The sequence below is a fragment of the Bos mutus genome, chromosome 2 (genome assembly GCF_027580195.1).
Source record: "Bos mutus isolate GX-2022 chromosome 2, NWIPB_WYAK_1.1, whole genome shotgun sequence".
Lineage (NCBI taxonomy): Eukaryota > Metazoa > Chordata > Mammalia > Artiodactyla > Bovidae > Bos > Bos mutus.
Window position 1 is genome coordinate 20,666,798 of NC_091618.1, and position 21,774 is coordinate 20,688,571.

Below are 21,774 nucleotides of genomic sequence, written 5' to 3' on the forward strand. Positions count from 1 at the left end.
TATGTATACACATCTTTATCCATTTATCTGTTGGTGGACATTTGGCTGCTTCCATGTCTTAGCTATTGTAAATAGTGCTTCCGTGAACACTGGGATGCATGTATCTTTTCAAATTATGGTTTTCTCCAGGTATATGCTCAGGAATGGGATTGCAGAATCATATAGTAGCTTTTTAATTTTAAGAATTATTTTTTATATCCTTGGTACAAGCAGATTCATAGTAAGTCTGTTGGTTGGTTTATTGTGTTTATTTATAAAAATAAATAAAATGTAAATATATTTATAAATTAAAATTACAATTTATAAATTTACTTTTGTGAATAAATACGATTAATTATTTAATTAATGGAGAAGTGGAAGAATGAACAACTGAATGAGTAGCTATGAAGTTGCGAGTCTGTCTTCACCTCCGTCAACAGTTGAAGGGTCAAGCCTTACTTGGTAGATCTCTGTAACCAAGACCCCTCTATCTCTTTCCTCCCTTTTCTTTCCACTTCTGTTTGTTGGCTTATATGTGTGCGTGTGTGCTTAGGCACTTCAGTTATGTCTCTTTGCGACCCCATAGACTGTAGCCCACCAGGCTCCTCTGTCCATGGGACTCTCCAGGCAAGAACACTGGAGTGGGTTTCCCTACCCTCCTCCAGGGGATCTTCCCGACCCAGGGATGGAACTTGGGTCTCCTGCTTTGGTAGGCAGGTTCTTTACCAGTAGCACCTGAGAAATCCTTAGTTGTCTCATAAGTACAGTAAATTTTGGTAAAATAAAGAGTACTTCCTCCTAGAAGAACTGGAAATCCCTTCTTTTGGGCTCACTGAGTTTATTGTTTTGAAAATCTAAGTAATATTTTTCTACACTCTCACCTCTTCATTTGTCAGATAGATAGAGGGAAGTTGTTTATTTTGAAGATCTGGTATACACTTATGTATTTCTATGCAGCCAAATAACTAGACCAGGGCAAGCTCACATCACCAGTACAGAGATAAGATATCTTTGCACTGTTCTTCTTCCTCTTCAATGGCCTTTTTAGTAATGTGAAATGCAGTGACTGGTGGTAAATTTAGGATTCCAAGCAAAATAATTTTGTTATTTTAAGAGTTTCTCTGATTACTGTGACTGTTTCCTGTCACTGACAAACCCTACAACTCTGTTGGGGTATTCTCTGATGCCTTTTTGAGTGTTTAAAAGACTAAGTTGGTAAAGAACCAGAAGAAAATGTTTCCATTGTTTTACTTCTATGGAATCTCCACTTCTTCCTACCCTCCTACTATAGTAAAATGGCAAGGATTTTCAAGTGTCCTGAAAATCGAAAATGTCAGTTGCTAAGTAGTGTCTGACTCTTTGCAACTCCGTAGACTGTAGCTCACCAGGCTCCTCTGTCCACGGATTTCTCCAGGCCAGAATACTGGAGTGGGTTGCCATTCCCTTCTCCAGGAGATCTTCCCGACCCAGGGATCAAACCCAGGTAGACTGCATTGCAGGCAGATTCTTTACCATCTGAGCCACCAGGGAAGCCCTGGTGCCATTTTATACACTCAGCTTGACTAAAATGACAAGGCTCATGTTGTGATTGTTGATTCTTCCTTTCCTTGAATTCATTTGCACTTACCACATAGCTTCAGTATGATTCAGTTCAGTTCAGTTCAGTCGCTCAGTCGTGTCCGACTCTTTGTGACCCCATAAATCGCAGCACGCCAGGCCTCCCTGTCCATCACCAACTCCTGGAATTCACTCAGACTCACGTCCATCGAGTCAGTGATGCCATCCAGCCATCTCATCCTCTGTCGTCCCCTTCTCCTGCCCCCGATCCCTCCCAGCGTCAGAGTCTTTTCCAATGAGTCAACTCTTCGCATGAGGTGGCCAAAGTACTGGAGTATCAGCTTTAGCATCATTCCTTCCAAAGAAATCCCAGGGCTGATCTCCTTCAGAATGGACTGGTTGGATCTCCTTGCAGTCCAAGGGACTCTCAAGAGTCTTCTCCAACACCACAGTTCAAAAGCATCAATTCTTCGATGCTCAGCTTTCTTCACAGTCCAACTCTCACATCCATACATGACCACTGGAAAAACCATAGCCTTGACTAGACGGACCTTTGTTGGCAAAGTAATGTCTCTGCTTTTCAATATGCTATCTAGGTTGGTCATAACTTTCCTTCCAAGGAGTAAGCGTCTTTTAATTTCATGGCTACAGTTACCATCTGCAGTGATTTTGGAGCCCCCAAAAATAAAGGCTGACACTATTTCCACTGTTTCCCCATCTGTTTCCCATGAAGTGATGGGACCAGATGCCATGATCTTCGTTTTCTGAATGTTGAGCTTTAAGCCAACTTTTTCACTCTCTACTTTCACTTTCAAGAGGCTTTTTAGTTCCTCTTCACTTTCTGCCATAAAGGTGGTATCATCTGCATATCTGAGGTTATTGATATTTCTCCTGGCAATCTTGATTCCAGCTTGTGCTTCTTCCAGCCCAGCGTTTCTCATGATGTACTCTGCATAGAAGTTGAATAAGCAGGGTGACAATATACAGCCTTGACGAACTCCTTTTCCTATTTGGAACCAGTCTGTTGTTCCATGTCCAGTTCTAACTGTTGCTTCCTGACCTGCATATAGGTTTCTCAAGAGGCAAATCAGGTGGTCTGGTATTCCCATCTCTTTCAGAATTTTCCACAGTTTATTGTGATCTGTGTGATCCACACAGTCAAAGGCTTTGGCATAGTCAATAAAGCAGAAATAGATGTTTTTCTGGAACTCTCTTGCTTTCTCGATGATCCAGTGGATGTTGGCAACTTGATCTCTGGTTCCTCTGCCTTTTCTAAAACCAGCTTGAACATCTGGAAGTTCACGGTTCACATATTGCTGAAGCCTGGCTTGGGGAATTTTGAGCATTACTTTACCAGTGTGTGAGATGAGTGCAATTGTGTGGTAGTTTGAGCATTCTTTGGCATTGCCTTTCTTTGGGATTGGAATGAAAACTGACCTTTTCCAGTCTTGTGGCCACTGCTGAGTTTTCCAAATGTGCTGGCATATTGAGTGCAGCACTTTCACAGCATCATCTTCCAGGATTTGAAATAGCTCAACTGGAATTCCATCACCTCCACTAGCTTTGTTCGTAGTGATGCTTTCTAAGGCCCACTTGACTTCACGTTCCAGAATGTCTGGCTCTAGGTGAGTGATCACACCATCATGATTATCTTGGTCATGAAGATCTTTTTTGTATAGTTCTTCTGTGTATTCTTGCCACCTCTTCTTAATATCTTCTGCTTCTGTTAGGTCCATACCATTTCTGTCCTTTATCGAGCTCATCTTTGCATGAAATGTTCCTTTGGTATCTCTGATTTTCTTGAAGAGATCCCTAGTCTTTCCCATTCTGTTGTTTTCCTCTATTCCTTTGCATTGATCGCTGAAGAAGGCTTTCTTATCTCTTCTTGCTATTCTTTGGAACTCTGCATTCAGATGTTTATATCTTTCCTTTTCTCCTTTGCTTTTCACTTCTCTTCTTTTCACAGCTATTTGTAAGGCCTCAGACAGCCATTTTGCTTTTTTGCATTTCTTTTCCATGCGGATGGTCTTGATCCCTGTCTCCTGTACCATGTCATGAACCTCAGTCCATAGTTCATCAGGCACTCTATCTATCAGATCTAGGCCCTTAAATCTATTTCTCACTTCCACTGTATAATCATAAGGGATTTGATTTAGGTCATACCTGAATGGTTTTCCCTACTTTCTTCAATTTAAGTCTAAATTTGGCAATAAGGAGTTCATGATCTGAGCCACAGTCAGCTCCTGGTCTTGTTTTTGCTGACTGTATAGGGCTTCTCCATCTTTGGCTGCAAAGAATATAATCAGTCTGATTTCAGTGTTGATCATCTGGTGATGTCCATGTGTAGAGTCTTCTCTTGTGTTGTTGGAAGAGGGTGTTTGTTATGATCAGTGCATTTTCTTGGCAAAACTCTATTAGTCTTTGCCCAGCTTCATTCCATATTCCAAGGCCAAATTTGCCTGTTACTCCAGGTGTTTCTTGACTTCCTACTTTTGCATTCCAGTACCCTATAATGAAAGGGACTTTTTTGGGGGGTGTTAGTTCTAAAAGGTCTTGTAGGTCTTCATAGAACCGTTCAACTTCTTCAGTGTTACTGGTTGGGGCATAGACTTGGATTACTGTGATATTGAATGGTTTGCCTTGGAAATGAACAGAGATCATTCTGTCGTTTTTGAGATTGCATCCAAGTACTGCATTTCGGACTCTTTTGTTGACCATGATGGCTACTCCATTTCTTCTAAGGTATTCCTGCCTGCAGTGGTAGATATAATGGTCATCTGAGTTAAATTCACCCATTCCAGTCCATTTCAGTATGATAGGTTATTCAAAAACTTGATAGCTAGTGAGTTTGATCAAATAACAAAATTATCTCCAATGACATCATAATTCGGTGCTATGAAACAAGTTTGCTAAGAGGAGGAGTGAGGAAATGAGTGAATTGAGCCAAATGTACACCACAGTGTACAGATGGACGCTGCAGTGATGTTTCCTGGCCACGCGGGGACACTGTTTCCCTGCAAACAGCCCAGTGAACAACCAGTCTTTTTTTTTAAAATCCACAAAACAGTGAAATACATTCTTAGGAATGAAAACGTCTACAATATAAATCCATTGCTGTCATTTATCATGCTGATAGAAAAATGAAACACACTCTGGCAGAAATGCTTTGAACTGAGAAACTAAATATTTGAAGTATGTTCTAAATAAGTCAAGGGGACTGATTATCTTGTTTGAACAAACCAGCTGCTAACTCCAAGTTGTTTGCTCTACTAGAACAGGCCATATGGATTCTGAGTCCTGCTTATATTCCATCAGATTTAAACTTTCACTTCAACATAGGTAAAAATAGCTTGGTGCTCAGACTTCCAGTACCTATATATGCTCAATTCCTAGATAGGCATTCATCATTGCTGTTGTTTAGTTGTTAAGTTGTGTCCAACTCTTTGCCATCCCATGGACTGTAGCCCACCAGGCTCTTCTGTCCATGGGATTTCCCAGGCAAGAATATTGGAATGTGTTGCCATTTCCTTCTCTAGGGGATCTTCCTGACCTAGGGATCCAGCCTGCATCTGTGGCATTGTAGGCAGATTCTTTACCACGGAGCCACCTGGGAAGCCCCATAGGAGACTGTAATAATAGAAGCCTAAAATAATAAGCTTTGGCATGAGAGCATGTGAAGAATGTGGGCTGGGTTATTTTGGTTGATGGCAAGTAAACTGTTTCATAAGAACAAAGCACCTAGAGATGTCTTTTATCAGCACAGACAGGCCGGCACCTCACAGCTGTGAAAATCAGAAACATCCTCCCTTTTTACAACTAGCGCCCCCTCCTTGACCCTGCCCCGCAGCATTTACCACTCTTGAGGCAACTGCCTGATTGTTCTGTCGAGTCAGGGATGGTTTCTTTCTCAGTCCCGTGTCTCCTCAGTGCCTGTCACCAAGCACATTTGGGGTCTGAAGCTCCAAGGTTAGGGGGCCCTATCTTAGGCTCTTGTGCATTGCCTAAGTAGGCACTCATGTATTTTCTGAATTAAAGGAGATTTCAGAATCTGTTTTGCTAAGTTTTCCACTTTGTTCATCTATTACCTAGAGGCTCAAACAAAGGTCTCTTTCCCAGCAGCTTTCAAGTTAGGGTGACCAGCTGTCCCGCCTTGTCTTGGCCAGGGCAGGTGCTCAGAACACAGGATTCACGTGCTAGATCTAGGCAAGGCACCAGCGGGCAAGGGCAAGTTGGTCACCCTATTAATGGCATAAACTGTGAAAGGTTCCTGGGGATAGGGAAGCATTTTCAGTTTGACAACAGAAGAAAATCTCCGAGTGGGCATCCAGTCACGAGTCTGCTGGCTCACAGAGATGGAAGCTTTAACTGTGCTTACAGTTGGGAGATGAGATCAGATTCTCCGACCAGAGAACGCCCTCGCCTGTGTGTGCAGCGATATGCAGCCTTAAATGATGGTTGTTAAGCCGGAGGATGACCAGAGAGGTGAATTAAAAAAAGCCTCATTACCGAGGACTGTGTTTTGTGAGCCTAATTGCCTCTCATCTGCCCTGTATGTATTTTATGCATGAACAACTTTCTGATTTAGAGATGGGATGGATAAAAAGCTTTCAGTAAAAAAAGGAAAAATTGCCCTTAAAACCCTACCCAGATGTAGCTGCATTCAATTTAGAAAGATAACATTGGGTCAGATAAGGGTCGGCCAGTTCAACAATGGCGAGAGGCTGAAACTGTGACAGAGCAGGATTTGGACGTGTTGATGTGACAATAGAGAGTTGGCAGGAGTTGAGACATTCCACCCCCAGCCAAGTCCCCAAGCCATCAATCTCAGTGGCTTAAGCTGGAGATCAAAACACATTGAAATAGCAGAGTAGTCTCAAAAAATGTATTATCGTTTCAGATAGATGGCAATAAATATCCAGATTTGGCAGATGAAGAAGGTCTGTGTGTTCTTTTGGTGCAAACTTGAAACATTTGCTCATAAGTAGAAAAGGGAATTGAAAAATAAGCTCAGCTAGACCTGATAAAAGTGGTTAGGAAATAAGAGCTTTGGGGAAAATGGGGGTGCACTCCCCCCTTTCTGGTTCTGAGAGAATATGGCTCATTTGTACCAATGTAATGTTTAGATTTTAAAATAGAATAACTGTTTGCAGTATTGATAAAAAATAAAGTGGAACCAACGAACTGTTCCATCTTCCAATAAGAAGTCTACAGAGGACTTACCTTAATGAAGAAATAATAATGAGTGCTTGAATTATTTATATACAAGTGGATAACATTAACTTCCCCCAATCTGACTCATCCTATAAATCTATCAATGAAAAATGTTACATGCAAACAGAGATTGGAGTTCACTCTTTTTTATAGCTTTCTCTCACCCCGTTCAATCCCTCACCCTCCTTGATTACAATCCTAAAAGATGATGCTGTCAAAGTGCTGCACTCAATATGTCAGCAAATTTAGAAAACTCAGCAGTGTCCACAACACTGGAAAAGGTTAGTTTTCATTCCAATTCCAAAGAAATCTGGAATGCCAAATTGTGTGCAGTGCCAAACAATGTTCCAACTACTGTACAATTGCGCTCATTTTGCATACTAGTAAGGTAATGCTCAAAATCCTTCACGCTGGGCTTCAGTCATGTGATCTGAGAAATTCCAGATGTACAGGCTCGACTTAGAAAGGGCAGAGGAACCAGAGATCAAAGGGACAACATTTGCTAGATCATAGAGAAAACAAGGGAATTCCAGAAAAACATCTGCTTCTGTTTCATTGTCTACATTAAAGCCTTTGACTGTGTGGATCACAACAAACTGGAAAATTCTTAAAGGGATGGGAATACCAGACCACCTCACCTGTCTCCTGAGAAAACTGTATGCAGGTCAAGACATGGAACAATGGACTGGTTCCAAATTGGGAAAGGAATATGTCAATGCTGTATATTGATTATTTCACTTATATGCAGAGCACATCATGTGAAATGCTGGGCTGGAATCAAGTTCGCTAGGAGAAATATCAACAGCCTTAGATATGCAGATGATACTACTTTAATGACAGAAAGCAAACAGGAACTAAAGAGCCTCTTGATGAAGGTAAAAAAAGAGAATGAAAAAGCTATCTTAAAACACGACATTCAAAAAACTAAGATCATGGCATCCAGTCCCATCACTTCATGGCGAATAGAAGGGGAAAAAGTGGAAACAGTGATAGATTTGTGGGCTCTAAAATTACTGTGGACGGTGACTGCAGCTGTGAAATTAAAAGACACTTGCTCCTTGGAAGAAAAACTCTGACAAACCTAGACAGCATATTAAAAAGCAGAGACATCACTTTGCTAACAAAGGTCCGAATAGTCAAAGCTGTGGTTTTTTCAGTAGTCATGTATGGATGTGAGAGTTGGACTATCAAAAAGGCTGAGTGCCAAAGAACAGATCCTTTTGAATTGCTGGAGAAGACTCTTGAGAGTCTCTTGGACTGCAAGGAGGTCAAACCAGTCAATCCTAAAGGAAATCAACCCTGAATATTCATTAGAAGGACTGATGTTGAAGACGAAGTTCCAATACTTTGGCCATCTGATGGGAAGAGTTGACTTACTGGAAAAGACCCCAATGCTGGGAAAGATTGAGGGCAGGAGGAGAATGGGGACAGCAGAGGATGAGATGGTTGGATTGTATCATCAACCTAATGGGCATCAGTTAAAGCAAACTCTGGGAGATAGTCAAGGACGGGGAAGCCTGGCATGCTGCAGTTCATAGGGTCACAAAGAGTTGGACATGACTTAGCAATAAACAACAACTCCCCCTGTTCAGTCCCTCACCCTCCTTGTTCTAGACTTGGTCATTTCCTCATTCATTCACTCACTCACTCAACAAACATTTATTGAGCACCTACTGTGTGTCAGGATATATGCTAAGTGCAGGAATAGAAGGAGTAATAAGATCTGATCTTGCACTCAATTAATTTACCCAAAGCCAACCAGTCACCACAGACAGGACTGCTATACAGAGTGGGATAGGTTGGGCCGAAGGGCCTAGAGGGTGCTCTGTAAGTGTCATGGGAGTTGGTGAGGGCACTTCTCTGTGTAGGTCATAAGCAAAGGTGCGATTATCACAATTTTAAGGGCTATGACCTAAACTGAATGAATGCCTGACTGTGCTCTGAGGGGCTTTTAGCCTTAGGTGAGAAAGAACAGCTTCTGGATGGGAAATCCACTAATGTGGTGGGAAGGTTACCAGGCTTGGCCAGGGGCTGAGAAGATTCTTCTCCCACATCCATCAGTGGGATGTGTGTGGAGCTCTGGGCAGAAGACTCAGCAGCCAGGGATGTTCTGTACAGATTAGTAACCTGTCTGTTCCCTCCCTCTGTCCCTGCTTCCCTTTACTTCCTTCCTACAAATCTATATATTTATGTCATATAACACATACACTGACCTAGAGCCAGACATCCTGGAATGTGAAGTCAAGTGGGCCTTAGAAAGCATCATTACGAACAAAGCTGGTGGAGGTGATGGAATTCCAGTTGAGCTATTCCAAATCCTGAAAGATGATGCTGTGAAAGTGCTGCACTCAATATGCCAGCACATTTGGAAAACTCAGCAGTGGCCACAGGACTGGAAAAGGCCAGTTTTCATTCCAATCCCAAAGAAAGGCAATGCCAAAGAATGCTCAAACTACCGCACAATTGCACTCATCTCACACGCTAGTAAAGTAATGCTCAAAATTCTCCAAGCCAGGCTTCAGCAATATGTGAACCGTGAACTTCCTGATGCTCAAGCTGGTTTTAGAAAAGGCAGAGGAACCAGAGATCAAATTGCCAACATCCGCTGGATCATGGAAAAAGCAAGAGAGTTCCAGAAAAACATTTATTTCTGCTTTGTTGACTATGCCAAAGCCCTTGACTGTGTGGATCACAATAAACTGTGGAAAATTTTGAAAGAGATGGGAATACCAGACCACCTGATCTGCCTCTTGAGAAATGTGTATGCAGGTCAGGAAGCAACAGTTAGAACTGGACATGGAACAACAGACTGGTTCCAAATAGGAAAAGGAGTTCGTCAAGGCTGTATATTGTCACCCTGTTTATTTAACTTATATGCAGAGTACATCATGAGAAACGCTGGACTGGAAGAAACACAAGCTGGAATCAAGATTGCCAGGAGAAATATCAATAACCTCAGATATGCAGATGACACCACCCTTATGGCAGAAAGTGAAGAGGAACTAAAAAACCTCTTGATGAAAGTGAAAGTGGAGAGTGAAAAAGTTGGCTTAAAGCTCAACACTCAGAAAACGAAGATCATGGCATCCAGTCCCACCACTTCATGGGAAATAGATGGGGAAACAGTGGAAACAGTGTCAGACTTTATTTTTGGGGGCTCCAAAATCACTACAGATCGTGACTGCAGCCATGAAATTAAAAGACGCTTACTCCTTGGAAGGAAAGTTATGACCAATCTAGATAGCATATTCAAAAGCAGAGACATTACTTTGCCAACAAAGGTTCGTCTAGTCAAGGCTATGGTTTTTCCTGTGGTCATGTATGGATGTGAGAGTTGGACTGTGAAGAAGGCTGAGGGCCGAAGAATTGATGCTTTTGAACTGTGGTGTTGGAGAAGACTCTTGAGAGTCCCTTGGACTGCAAGGAGATCCAACCAGTCCATTCTGAAGGAGATCAGCCCCGGGATTTCTTTGGAAGGAATGATGCTGAAGCTGAAACTCCAGTACTTTGGCCACCTCATGCGAAGAGTTGACTCATTGGAAAAGACTCTGATGCTGGGAGGGATCAGGGGCAGGAGGAGAAGGGGACAACAGAGGATGAGATGACTGGGTGGCATCACTGACTCGATGGACGTCAGTCTGAGTGAACTCCGGGAGTTGGTGATGGACAGGGAGGCCTGGCGAGCTGCGATTCATGGGGTCGCAAAGAGTCAGACATGACTGAGCGACTGAACTGAACTGAACTGAAGTGGTGCTAGGTAAAGAATCCACCTGCCAATGCAGGAGACACAAGAGACCCAGGCTGGATCCCTGGGTTGAGAAGATCCCCTGGAGTAGAAATGGGAACCCACTCCAGTATTCTTGCCTGAAAATTCCACAGGCAGAGGAGCCTGTCAGGCTCCAGTTCACGGGGTTGCAAAGAGTTAGACACAACTGAGCGACCGAGTGCACGCATCAGATTAGTAGATGGCTCCTTACTGACATCTGACAGAAAGTTCTGGAAGGAGATGCAGGCATCAGTGAGATCTATCCAGTTACAGAGAATGGAGTTCTCAGTGATCATCATGAAATAAATTTGTTTCTGTAAAGAGGCATCAGAGAGGTTCTCTTTGACAGAATTGGTGGCAGAGAAATGGCGGCAGCCACGTTTGAGCTGCGGGCCTCTTCTCTCTGAATGGCACGGTGCTCAAAACATCAGCAGGACATGCATTCCTCAGCGTGCCTCAGACCTGCCCTTGCTGTCTTACTACATTTATCCAGGTAGATTGTGATGAAATTCAAATATGCAGACTGTGGTGGAGAGGGAAGATTGTGGGCATGGGAGGAGGGAAGCAGGGGTTTACTCCCACCCAATCTCTTCCTTATCTAGAATGGCTTTTTTGTTGTAAAGTTGGAGGTCATTTCCTATGCCAAGATTCAGTAATTCTAGACTGTATCTGTCTAGAAAGAGAGAAAGAGAGATTCATGATATGGTCAGAAACTAACAGAACTGTGCTAAAACCCAAGAAAGGGAGCCTTCGTTCCCTGGCAGTCCAGTGGTTAAGACCTCACCATCCATTGCAGTGGGTGCAAGTCCAGGCCCCAGTCGGAGAGCTAAGATCCCACATCCCTCGCAGCCAAAAACATAACACACAAGAAATATTGTAACAAATTCAATAAAGACTTTAAAAATGGTCCACATTAAAAAAAAACACATTATGAAAAAATAAAGTTATGTGTTAGGATATATGCCAAGTTAAGGATGGAGTGGGAGGTTGGGTTAGCAGATGCAAGATGTTATATATAGAATGGACAAACAACAAGGTCCTACTCTATAGCACAGAGAGCTATACTAAATATCCTATGATAAAGAATGGGAAAAAATTTACTATATATATATACTTCCCTGATGGCTCTAATGGTAACGAATCTGCCTGCAGTACAAGAGACCGTGGTTTGATCCCTGGGCCAGAAAGATCCCCTGGAGAAGGGAATGGCTACCCACTCCAGTATTCTTGCCTGCAGAATTCCATGGACAGAGGAGCCTGGCAGGCTATATAGTCCATGGGGTCGCAAAGAGTCGGACATGACTGAGCCACTAATACTTTCACTTTCACTATAATAAACCATAATGGGAAAGAAAGAAAGTGAAGTCACTCAGTCGTGTCCGACTCTTTGCGACCGCATGGACACCAGGCTCCTCCGTCCATGGTCCATGGAATTTTCCAGGCAAGAGTACTGGAGTGGGTTGCCATTTCCTTCTCCAGGGAACTTCCCGAGGGATTGAACCCAGGTCTCCCACATGGTAGACAGATGCTTTATCGTCTGAGCCACCAGAGAAGTCTGCCATAATGGGAAAGAATATTTAAATATATAATATATAAAGGTATATATTAAGCAGTCTATGTTAACAGAAAACATCCATCACATGACCGTGTTTAGCGATGACCACTGGTGTGGATTCTGCCTTCCTAGTGATGTTTAGATGGTGAGGTCTCATGGTTCCCACCTAAAGAATTTGTGGGTCCCCGTCAGTTAACCTTCCCCTGGACCGTGCGTGCGAAGTACAGTCAGAGAATGTGAATGGACGGTCTTCCCCTGTGGGTCACAGACGTGTGGTGTGTTTCAGGTCCCTCTGGGTCGCCCGGCCTGAACGGCCTGCATGGTTTGAAGGGTCAGAAAGGCAGCAAAGGCGCTTCAGGTAAGAGAGAACCTTTGCAAGAGGCTGAACAGCCATTAATGAACCATGAGAGTCCACTCATGTTTCCTCCCTTCACAAGATACGGGTGCGAAACTGAGACACTGGTTTAGCTTCAATTCACCGTGTTGGAACTGTTTCTAGTTTTGATGATGACTTATCAAACAGGCATTTGAGAAAGCCCAATTTAAGCAGGAATGGTGGGTTAACGGTGCCTATTGTTGATACTGCTTGTGACTACCTATTAAAAATATTCTGCATAATCACTTAGGTGGAGCTAGGTTTCAAAATGTTATGAATAACAAGTAAATAGTCAGGATACTGGAGTATTGTTTTATGTGTTGTCATGCCAAGTACAACCACGTGGGTCTAATTAGTACTTCAGCATCCTTCAGTGGCCTGCTGTGAACACAAATTACCTGAACAAATTGCTGTTATTTTTGATGCCACAAATAGGCTAATCATCAACATCTTAGCTTGTTCTGTTATTTGAATAGAATTAACGTTGGTTGCATTCATTTCTCAGAAAAAGAGCTTGCAATCAGACGAGGTAGCTGGAATGAGACTTGCATATGTGTGAGACAGTGAGAAAAGGACCGAATTGTTGTGCGGCTGGGTTTGGATCTGTGGTTGGGGATTTATATATATAAATGGGTTTATATATATATACGTTTATACGTTTATACGTATATACGTTTATACGGTTTGGAAGATCAAGACGTCATTTAGGTCACTTAGGATTTTTATTGGCTCTTCCAAATTGTCTGGTAAAATGTGTGCCCTCTCCAAGAAACCAGTGCAGTTCTGCCTTTTCAACGTGAAACTGCATGACGGTTCTATTTTCCAGTGTCCATCTTAAATGTCAAGCCAGTTTATTCACAATCACTTACTGTTCCATCTCATTCGTTTCACTCTTAACCATTGTAGAGGTTGAAGGGTTGGTATTGTCACTAATCGGTTGTGTTTTTAAATCTGGGAAACAGTTATAAAAATAAATCAGAGCTACGCTGGACAGGTGTGATGGGTCGTAAGAGAGGGGACAGTGACCCCCGGAAGACTGCAGCCATTTGGATCGCTCTTGTGGACAATGTCGGTCTCAGCAGAATGCGCTCCTTTCCTGTCCTGTGCCTATTGGGAAGCAGTTCCTTTCCAGCCCCCATGCCAGGGACACACCAGGAGAAGATGCAGTGCTAATGCTGTTTTCCTCATTAAGGTTCGCATGAAATGGGCCCCCCAGGTCCAGTGGGAATGCCCGGCCCTAAAGGGGAGACAGGAGACCCCGGGAACCCAGGAATTTCTCCTCCGGGACTTTTTGGAGAAAGAGGTCCCCTGGGTCCCCCAGGACCCCCAGGTAAGAAAGCAGCATGCTCTGCCCTTCCCTCGATAACTGAATCCAAACCTCCCAGATGTCGTGAGACTAACAGCTGAACACGTTCCTCTTCAGGGAGAGCTGGACCGCCTGGTCCTCCAGGTGCCCCAGGAAAAGCTCTTAAGGGTGACATTCCAGACCCGGGTCTGCCTGGAGATCAGGGGCCTCCTGGCGCCGACGGTCCAAGAGGTATGGGACAGTCAGGCAAAGGGTGGTGGTGCTGCTTTCCTTAGACACTTGCCAGCTCTGTTGGGATGGAGGAGCGGAGAGGATGGTCAAGTAGAAGCACGTTAGCAGCCCCATCAACTTGGCAGATGGAAAAGGGGGAGGGTGGGCAGTGGGGAGCGTACCCAGGACCAGCATTCAGACCCCTCAGTCTTCTATTTCAACTCCATCAGACCACCTCTGACACAGAGCAAGTCTTTCCCATCACTGGCTTGATGCTGAGCTTGAGGGTGCAGAAGGGAACAGCAGGAGGCAGTCTCGTCATCCCTGTTGGTCTCAGTATCAGCACATAAAGCACTTCTTTCAGCCCAGAGATAACAGGACCCCTGCCTCTCTCTCTCTCTCTCTCTCTCTCTCACACACACACACACACACCTACACACAGAGTCTCTTCATGTGCTGCTCACAGTACGTTTTGTTCCTGTTATCACTTCACTGGGATGAACTCTAGCTAGTCAATATTTAACAAAGTAAGATTGAACCAGAGCTGACTGGGGAGTTGGAACAAGAGTGTGGTTCAGTGCAGCCTTCTGCCAAATGTAGGCAATCATATTCCTACAAGCTCATAGAACTCTTCCAGAGAGACAGAAGCCTTTAAATCTTTAGGTTTTAGTGAGGGTGGGATTAAAAATATGTAATTTTGCTTTACAGTATGAAAAACTGAAATGCCCCAAATATGCTAAGGTTAGAAGTAGGAATAGAACTTGGGCTCAAATACCATGTGTAGACAATGGTTTTCAAATAGGATTTTAAATTTAATTGAGTGGATATTCCTTTTTCATCAGCCAGATTTTCTCTCTCTCTCTCTCTCTCTGTTTTTTTGGTTTATTTATTCTTGGTTGCACTGCGTCTTTGCTGCTGCATGAGCTTTCTCTAGTAGCGGTGAGCAGGGGCTACTCTTGTTGCAGAGCATGGTTCTAGGGTGTGTGGGCTTCACTAGTTGTGACACATGGGCTTGGCTGTGGTGTACAGACATGTGGGATCTTCCCTCACCAGGGATCAAACCCATGTCCCCTGCACTGACAGGTAGATTCTTAACCATTGGACCACCAAGGAGCCTAGTCAGACTTTCTTAAAAATCTATTGTCTCTCTGTCCACCCACCCATCCATCTATCCATTCATCCATTTACCATCCATCCAACTATTCATCTATCCATCCATCCATGTATCCATCTATCTATCCACCCATTTGTCCATCTACCCATCCATCCATCCATTTACCCATCCATCCATTTATCCACCCATCCATTCATCTATCCATCCATGTATCCAGCTATCCATCCACCCATTCATTTATCCATCCATCCATTTACCCATCCATCCATTTACCCATCCATCTATTATCTATCTATCCATCCATCCATCTATCACATGAAAGCAACGGGAAGGCAATGCAAAGAAAGGTCACAAACTGATGCTTCCAAAAGGAATGGCTCTGAAGGGAAGGAAGGTTTTGCATAGCTCATTTTGTCCTAATAGTTACTAACAGACTATTTACATTTCTCAACTTGGGCTTCAAGAGACATACTGCTTCACCTCTGATACTATTGACCTTCTTATTCTAATTCCTTGCATCCGTTGCTTGTAAACGATTAAATTCCTTTCCTTAAGAAGCTCTTAGGCAGCCAGCATGCACATTTGTTTTTGACTGAAAGAATCTTTTTGCCTACTCGTGTGGTCAGGAGTACCCGGGCCTCCAGGACCGCCTGGGAGTGTCGACCTTCTGAAAGGAGAACCAGGAGACTGTGGTCTGCCAGGGCCTCCAGGTCTCCCGGGCCCACCAGGCCCTCCAGGACACAAGGGCTTCCCAGGATGTGATGGAAAACATGGCCAGAAAGGTATGAATGCAAATAGTTCTTTTAAGTAGTACTAGATGACCTTCCCTATCTGGCTTGCAGGTCTGGGGTGTGCACCACTGTGAGGTGATTCTCCTTTCCTATGGCAATAATGACTACTTTTCCGAAATGTCCTAACTTGCCCAGAATCCTAAAATGAGGGTGACAGTTGGACAAGTAAGAAGAAGAAACACAAGTTCATCTTTAGTCCCTAATGACATGCTTGATAATCTTCTAGACAAGAACTATACAATAGAAATTTAATGCAAGCTACATATGTAATTAAAAGATGTAATAGCCACATTTTAGAAAGTAAAAAGAAACAGATTTTCCTAGTTTGACATAATATACTCAAATATTATTACATTTTAACATAAAACAAATATAATTTATCAAAGGGATAATTAGGGCTGGTTGTACAAACCTCGTTTCTTTCCCAAATAAGATGCTCCTCTTTGATGGTGAAATATGGTGTGTATTTTAAACTTATAGCATAACGCAGTTCGGCCTTGCCAATTTCAACTGTTTAATAGCCACGTTAGTGGCTTCTGTATTGGACAGTTCAGTTTTAGACTGCTGACTTTGCCTTTTTATATTCACAAAAATGTCTCCACTACTGAATTCTCCCACTATTTAAGACTAAAATATTTATTTTAATTAAGTTTTACTTAACTGCTAGTATTTGGGGAATGCGAAGTCAAGTGGGCCTTAGAAAGCATCACTGTGAACAAAGCTAGTGGAAGTGATAAGATCCCAGCTGAGCTATTTCAAATACTAAAAGATGATGCTGTGAAAGTGCTGAACTCAATATGCCAGCACATTTGGAAAACTCAGCAGTGGCCACAGGACTGGACAAGGTCAGTTTTCATTCCAATCCCAAAGAAAGGCAATGCCAAAGAATGTTCAAACTACCGCACAATTGCACTCATCACACACACTGGCAAAGTAATGCTCAAAATTCTCCAAGCCAGGCTTCAACAGTACATGAACTGTGAACTTCCAGATGTTCAAGCTGGATTTAGAAAAGGCAGAGGAACCAGAGATCAAATTGCCAACATCCATTGGATCATCAAGAAAGCAAGAGTTCCAGAAAAACATCTACTTCTGCTTTATCAACCACGCCAAAGCCTTTGACGTGTGGATCACAACAAACTGTGGAAAATTCTTAAATTCTTACCTGCCTCCTGAGAAACCTGTATATAGGTCAAGAAGCAACAGTTAGAACTGGACATGGAACAACAGACTGGTTCCAGATAGGGAAAGGAATATGTCAAGCTTGAATATTGTCACCCTGCTTATTTAACTTTTTTGCAGAGTACATCATGCAAAATGCTGGGCTGGATGAAGCACAAGCTAGAATCAAGATTGCCAGAAGAAATATCAATAACCTCAGATATGCAGATGACACCACCCTTATGGCAGAAAGTGAAGAGGAACTAAAAAGCCTCTTGATGAAAGTGAAAGAGGAGAGTGAAAAAGTTGGCTTAAAGCTCAACATTCAGAAAATAAAGATCATGGCATCTGGTCCCATCACTTCATGGCAAATAGATGGGGAAACAATGAAAACAGTGAGAGACTTTATTTTTTTGGGCTCCAAAATCACTGCAGATGGTGACTGCAGCCATGAAATTAAGACACTTGCTCCTTGGGAGAAAAGCTATGACCACCCTAGATAGCATATTAAAAAGCAGAAACATTATTTTGCCAACAAAGCTCCATCTAGTCAAAGCTATTGTTTTTCCAGTAGTCATGGATGTGAGAGTTGGACCATAAACAAAGTTGACCACCAAAGAATTGATGCTTTTGAACTGTGCTGTTGGAGAAGACTCTTGAGAGTCCCTTGGACTGCAAGGAGATCAAACCATTCAATCCTGAAGGAAATCAGTCCTGAATATTCATTGGAAGGACTGATGTTGAAGCTGAAACTGCAATACTTTGGCCACCTGATGCGAAGAACTGACTCATTAGAAAAGACCCTGATGCTGGGAAAGATTGAGGGCAGGAGGAGAAGGGGATGACAGAGGATGAGATGGTTGGATGGCATCGCCAATTTGAGGACATGAGTTTGAGCAAACTTCGGGAGTTGGTGATAGACAGGGAGGCCTGGAGTGCTACAATCCATGGGGTAGCAAAGAGTTGGACACGGCTGAGCAACTGAACTGAATATCTGGGGACCTTAGGTTTTGGCTGTAACAATTTTAGACAATTATAAGGTTCATAGGACATTTTGTTGAGAAAAGACCAATAAAGATTGTCCATTTTACCTCTCTTATGTCATAAATAAGGAAACTTGATACCGAGATGCAAATATTGAACTTTGCAGGAGCCCAGTAACTAGCACTCTGTCTGATTTCTAAAACAAATGTGAAATAAGTAAACGATTAGAGCAGAGGGAAGGTCAGAATCACCATGAGGCTGCTATTACTAGAACAGAAATTGCATCCCTGAAATGGTGCCGTGCATAACCTCTACAACAGTACTCAGCAGTCCTATTCACCTTTATTAGCGGTAAATCAATTTTAGAAATTGTGGCTTATATCTGCAGGCATTTTGGCTTCTAATTATTAAACTCCCGGATTGGACAGATATACCTAGCATTCAAGTCACCAAGAGAGAGGAGGAAGGGACTGGCTATACAGCTTTGTTCCTCTGCCTAATAAGTCAATCCTCCTCCCCAGTGGCTTCCCTAGACAATTAGCTTTCACCTGGAGATATACTGGAAGGATTAGGGAAATAGCAAGACATATAAATAATAGCAAGCTACAAAAGGATATACCAAGAGCTGGAAATATTGGTAGACCCTCTAATCATGCTTCTTAAGTCCCATTCCAGTGAGCCTAGGGCCAAAGAGTGTTTAACTGTTAAAAGGATGAGGGAATTTCTTCAGCTTACCTTTTTTAGACTTACCCAGTGGGAAATATTTGATCTGTTCCATAAATTATTATTAGGAATCCACAGAAATATAGTAGTGAACAAATTCAAAAGGAGTACCCACTAATTAAGTTAAATATATGGTTTCATAAGGGAAGATACATTAAAGTATCCATCTATATTAACTGAGTTGGACCATAAAGAAGGCTGAAGTGTTAGTCACTCAGTCGTGTCTGACTCTTTGCGACCCCATGGACTATGGCCCTCCAGACTCCTCTATCCATGGAATTTTCCAGGCATTTAAGAAATACAGGAGTGGGTTGCCATTTCCTACTCCAAAAAAAGTCTGAGCACTGAAGAATTGATTGTTTCGAATTTTGATGCTAGAGAAGACTCTTGAGAGTCCCCTGGACTGCAGGGAGATCAAACCAGTCAATCCTAAAGGAAATCAGCCCTGACTATTTATTGGAAGGGCTGATGCTAAAGCTGAAGCTCCAGTACTTCGGCCACTTGATGCAAAGAATTGACTCACTGGAAAAGACCCTGATGCTGGGAAGGATTGAAGGCAGGAGGAGAAGGGGACGACAGAGGACAAGATGGTTGGATGGCATCACTAACTCAATGGACATGAGTTTGAGCAAGCTCTGGGAGATGGTGATGGACAGGGAAGCCTGGCGTGCTGCAGTCCATGGGGTCGCAGAGTCTGACACGACCAAGCAACTGAACAACAAGATCAGTACTAAATGAGAGACATGCTTTGGGTGGCGAGGCACGCTTCTCTGAGTGCTTATTGCAAAGCAACTGGACTTGGGTTGGGATTCCAGGGAGGGCCTCCTTGATGTGATCTGCACCTACAGAATGTGGAGGACTTCCTGGTTGAGGAGGAGAGAAGGAACAGTGTGTAGGAGGCACTGAGTGGCTGGTCTGGCTGAACTTGAGAGAGTGGGAAAGAGAAGGGTAGAATCTCAGGGTCAGGGTGGGTGTTCCCAGATAGTGGAGCATCTTTCCTAAGTTTCCCTTTCTGTGGCAGTCCTTTGACTGTCTCCAGAGAAAGTTCAGGGTTACTGGGTTTTCATCCTCACTTAGTTTTGTTTTGGTCATGGAACGATTTTCCTTTGTTTCCTTTGGATTGTTGTGTTTCCTTTAGACAGAGGCAACTCTTCTCAGCCTTCCAGAGGAAAGAGGGAGCTATTCTCCAATCCGAGGCTGACTTTGCCCTGCATTTTGCTGGCATGAACCTCTGAATTCAGTCCATCAAGCTGTTGTTGTCTTTATAATGCTTCATTCTAGCGCCCTCCTTTTCATGTTCCTTTTAGGACCAATGGGATTCCCGGGGCCGCAGGGGCCACCTGGAAGTCCTGGGCCACCTGGAGACAAAGGTTTACCTGGACCTCCAGGCAGACGAGGGCCTTTGGGTCCTCCGGGTAAGCTTCTAATGCCTAATCATCTCCACCTAACCGACACGGAGTGTTTTTTAAAAAATATTTATACATGTATACCCGTGGTGGATGCATGTTGATATATGGCAAAACCAATACAATATTGTAAAGTAAAAAAAAAAAAAAATTTACTATGAGGGTCATCTTTCAGAAAGTAATTATTCTGAAATTATCAGCAAATTCTAGTAAGTGAAGCCAATGGCAACCCACTACAGTACTCTTGCCTGGAAAATCCCATGGACGGAGGGGCCTGGTAGGCTGCAGTCCATGGGGTCGCTAGGAGTTGGACATGACTGAGCGACTTCACTTTCACTTTCACTTTCAAGCCCTTTTTTATAAAGATTACGTTTATCTCAAGCTGCATGACAGAGTCTCAGGTTTGGAAAGCTTACCTATAATTAGAACAAATGAGTTTGAAAGTTAGGAGTTGGTTTTACATATACTATTTCTAAGATAAATAAACCCTTGTTCCTTCGCACAAGATCCAAAGACAGACTTGATTGTTGTATGTGAACATTGTATATTTAATTCTTGTTTCCGAATTCCCTACCATTAATTTTTCTAGCGATTTTATTTTAATGTTTCTTGTCAAGTACATTAGTTTCTATGAAGATGAAAGGCTATTTGATTTTTCAGCTCTATAGACAACAGGTTTTCATCAGAAAGTCAAAAGAAGCCAAGGAAGAGTTGGAAGGGCACACATGTGTACCTGAGATTGGCAGAAGTCATATCTTTCAGGATCCTAAGTCAATACGACAGCAGTGTGCGATCAGTTCTGAATATTTTGCAATCTCTTAAATTAGCACTCTAGTCCAAATAGTAAGAAAATTGTACTGCTTTTTGATGGACCACAGAACAACACGATGGAGAACTACTATGATTCATCTTGTATTTCCTTTCTGTGAATAATCTACAGAACTTGGCAAATTAATATGGAATTTCCAGAAGCCTTTAAAGGACAGAATTTTTCCATACGTTAAATTAGAGCATATTTGCCATAAGAAACCAACTTGAATCTTATATTGCGCAAGAGGGTTTCATTTCAGGTCTTTCTAGATACGAAAACTTCATTCATCATGGCCGTTCTTGTCAGTAACAGGAATGTGGACTTTTTATGTAAATAAGATGCCGTCATTCTGCTTGTTGTCTATGCTGTCCTCAAATTATTATTTGCGTTCTCAATCTATTTCACTTTTGTCCTAACTTACACATTTATAATCTCTTTCCACCTTATGAAAATCGTTGTGTGGCCTCACATTTCTGGCTTTGGATCTCTCCAGGTTCCAGAGGTAAGCATTGCTATAAGATGAATAATTTCCTTTACATCTTGTTTCCAGTCATTTTCACACTTGCTTTTTTTTTCACTGTATTTGTGAGGGCAACTTTGTTCAATTTTTTAGATGGGGTGCTGTAATTATATTAGGTTTTAATGCTTCTGCTTCCTCATTACAGATATAGTAACCCTATGTTAGAGTGTCCCAGTGCTGAACCTCCTTAGAGGTTGTCAAGGCAGTGTAGAGACTCGGCTTATATAATTCAGTTCAGGCACAGGGTATGAGCTTTCTCTGTGAGATGCTACAGTACATACCAGTGTAAGTTTCCTTTCTAAAT

The 21,774-nt window shown here is 42.7% G+C and overlaps 1 protein-coding gene across 1 annotated transcript in view; it reads left to right on the plus strand.

Moving 5' to 3' along the window:
* COL4A4 (collagen type IV alpha 4 chain) overlaps window positions 1-21,774 on the plus strand; it is a 150,832-nt gene that overhangs the window by 113,429 nt on the left and 15,629 nt on the right. The window contains exons 38-43 of the mRNA XM_070385778.1: window positions 12,355-12,426; window positions 13,637-13,774; window positions 13,868-13,981; window positions 15,701-15,856; window positions 20,041-20,148; window positions 21,444-21,452. Of these exons, the coding sequence (XP_070241879.1) occupies window positions 12,355-12,426; window positions 13,637-13,774; window positions 13,868-13,981; window positions 15,701-15,856; window positions 20,041-20,148; window positions 21,444-21,452 (597 nt within the window). The remainder of the gene's footprint in view (window positions 1-12,354; window positions 12,427-13,636; window positions 13,775-13,867; window positions 13,982-15,700; window positions 15,857-20,040; window positions 20,149-21,443; window positions 21,453-21,774) is intronic.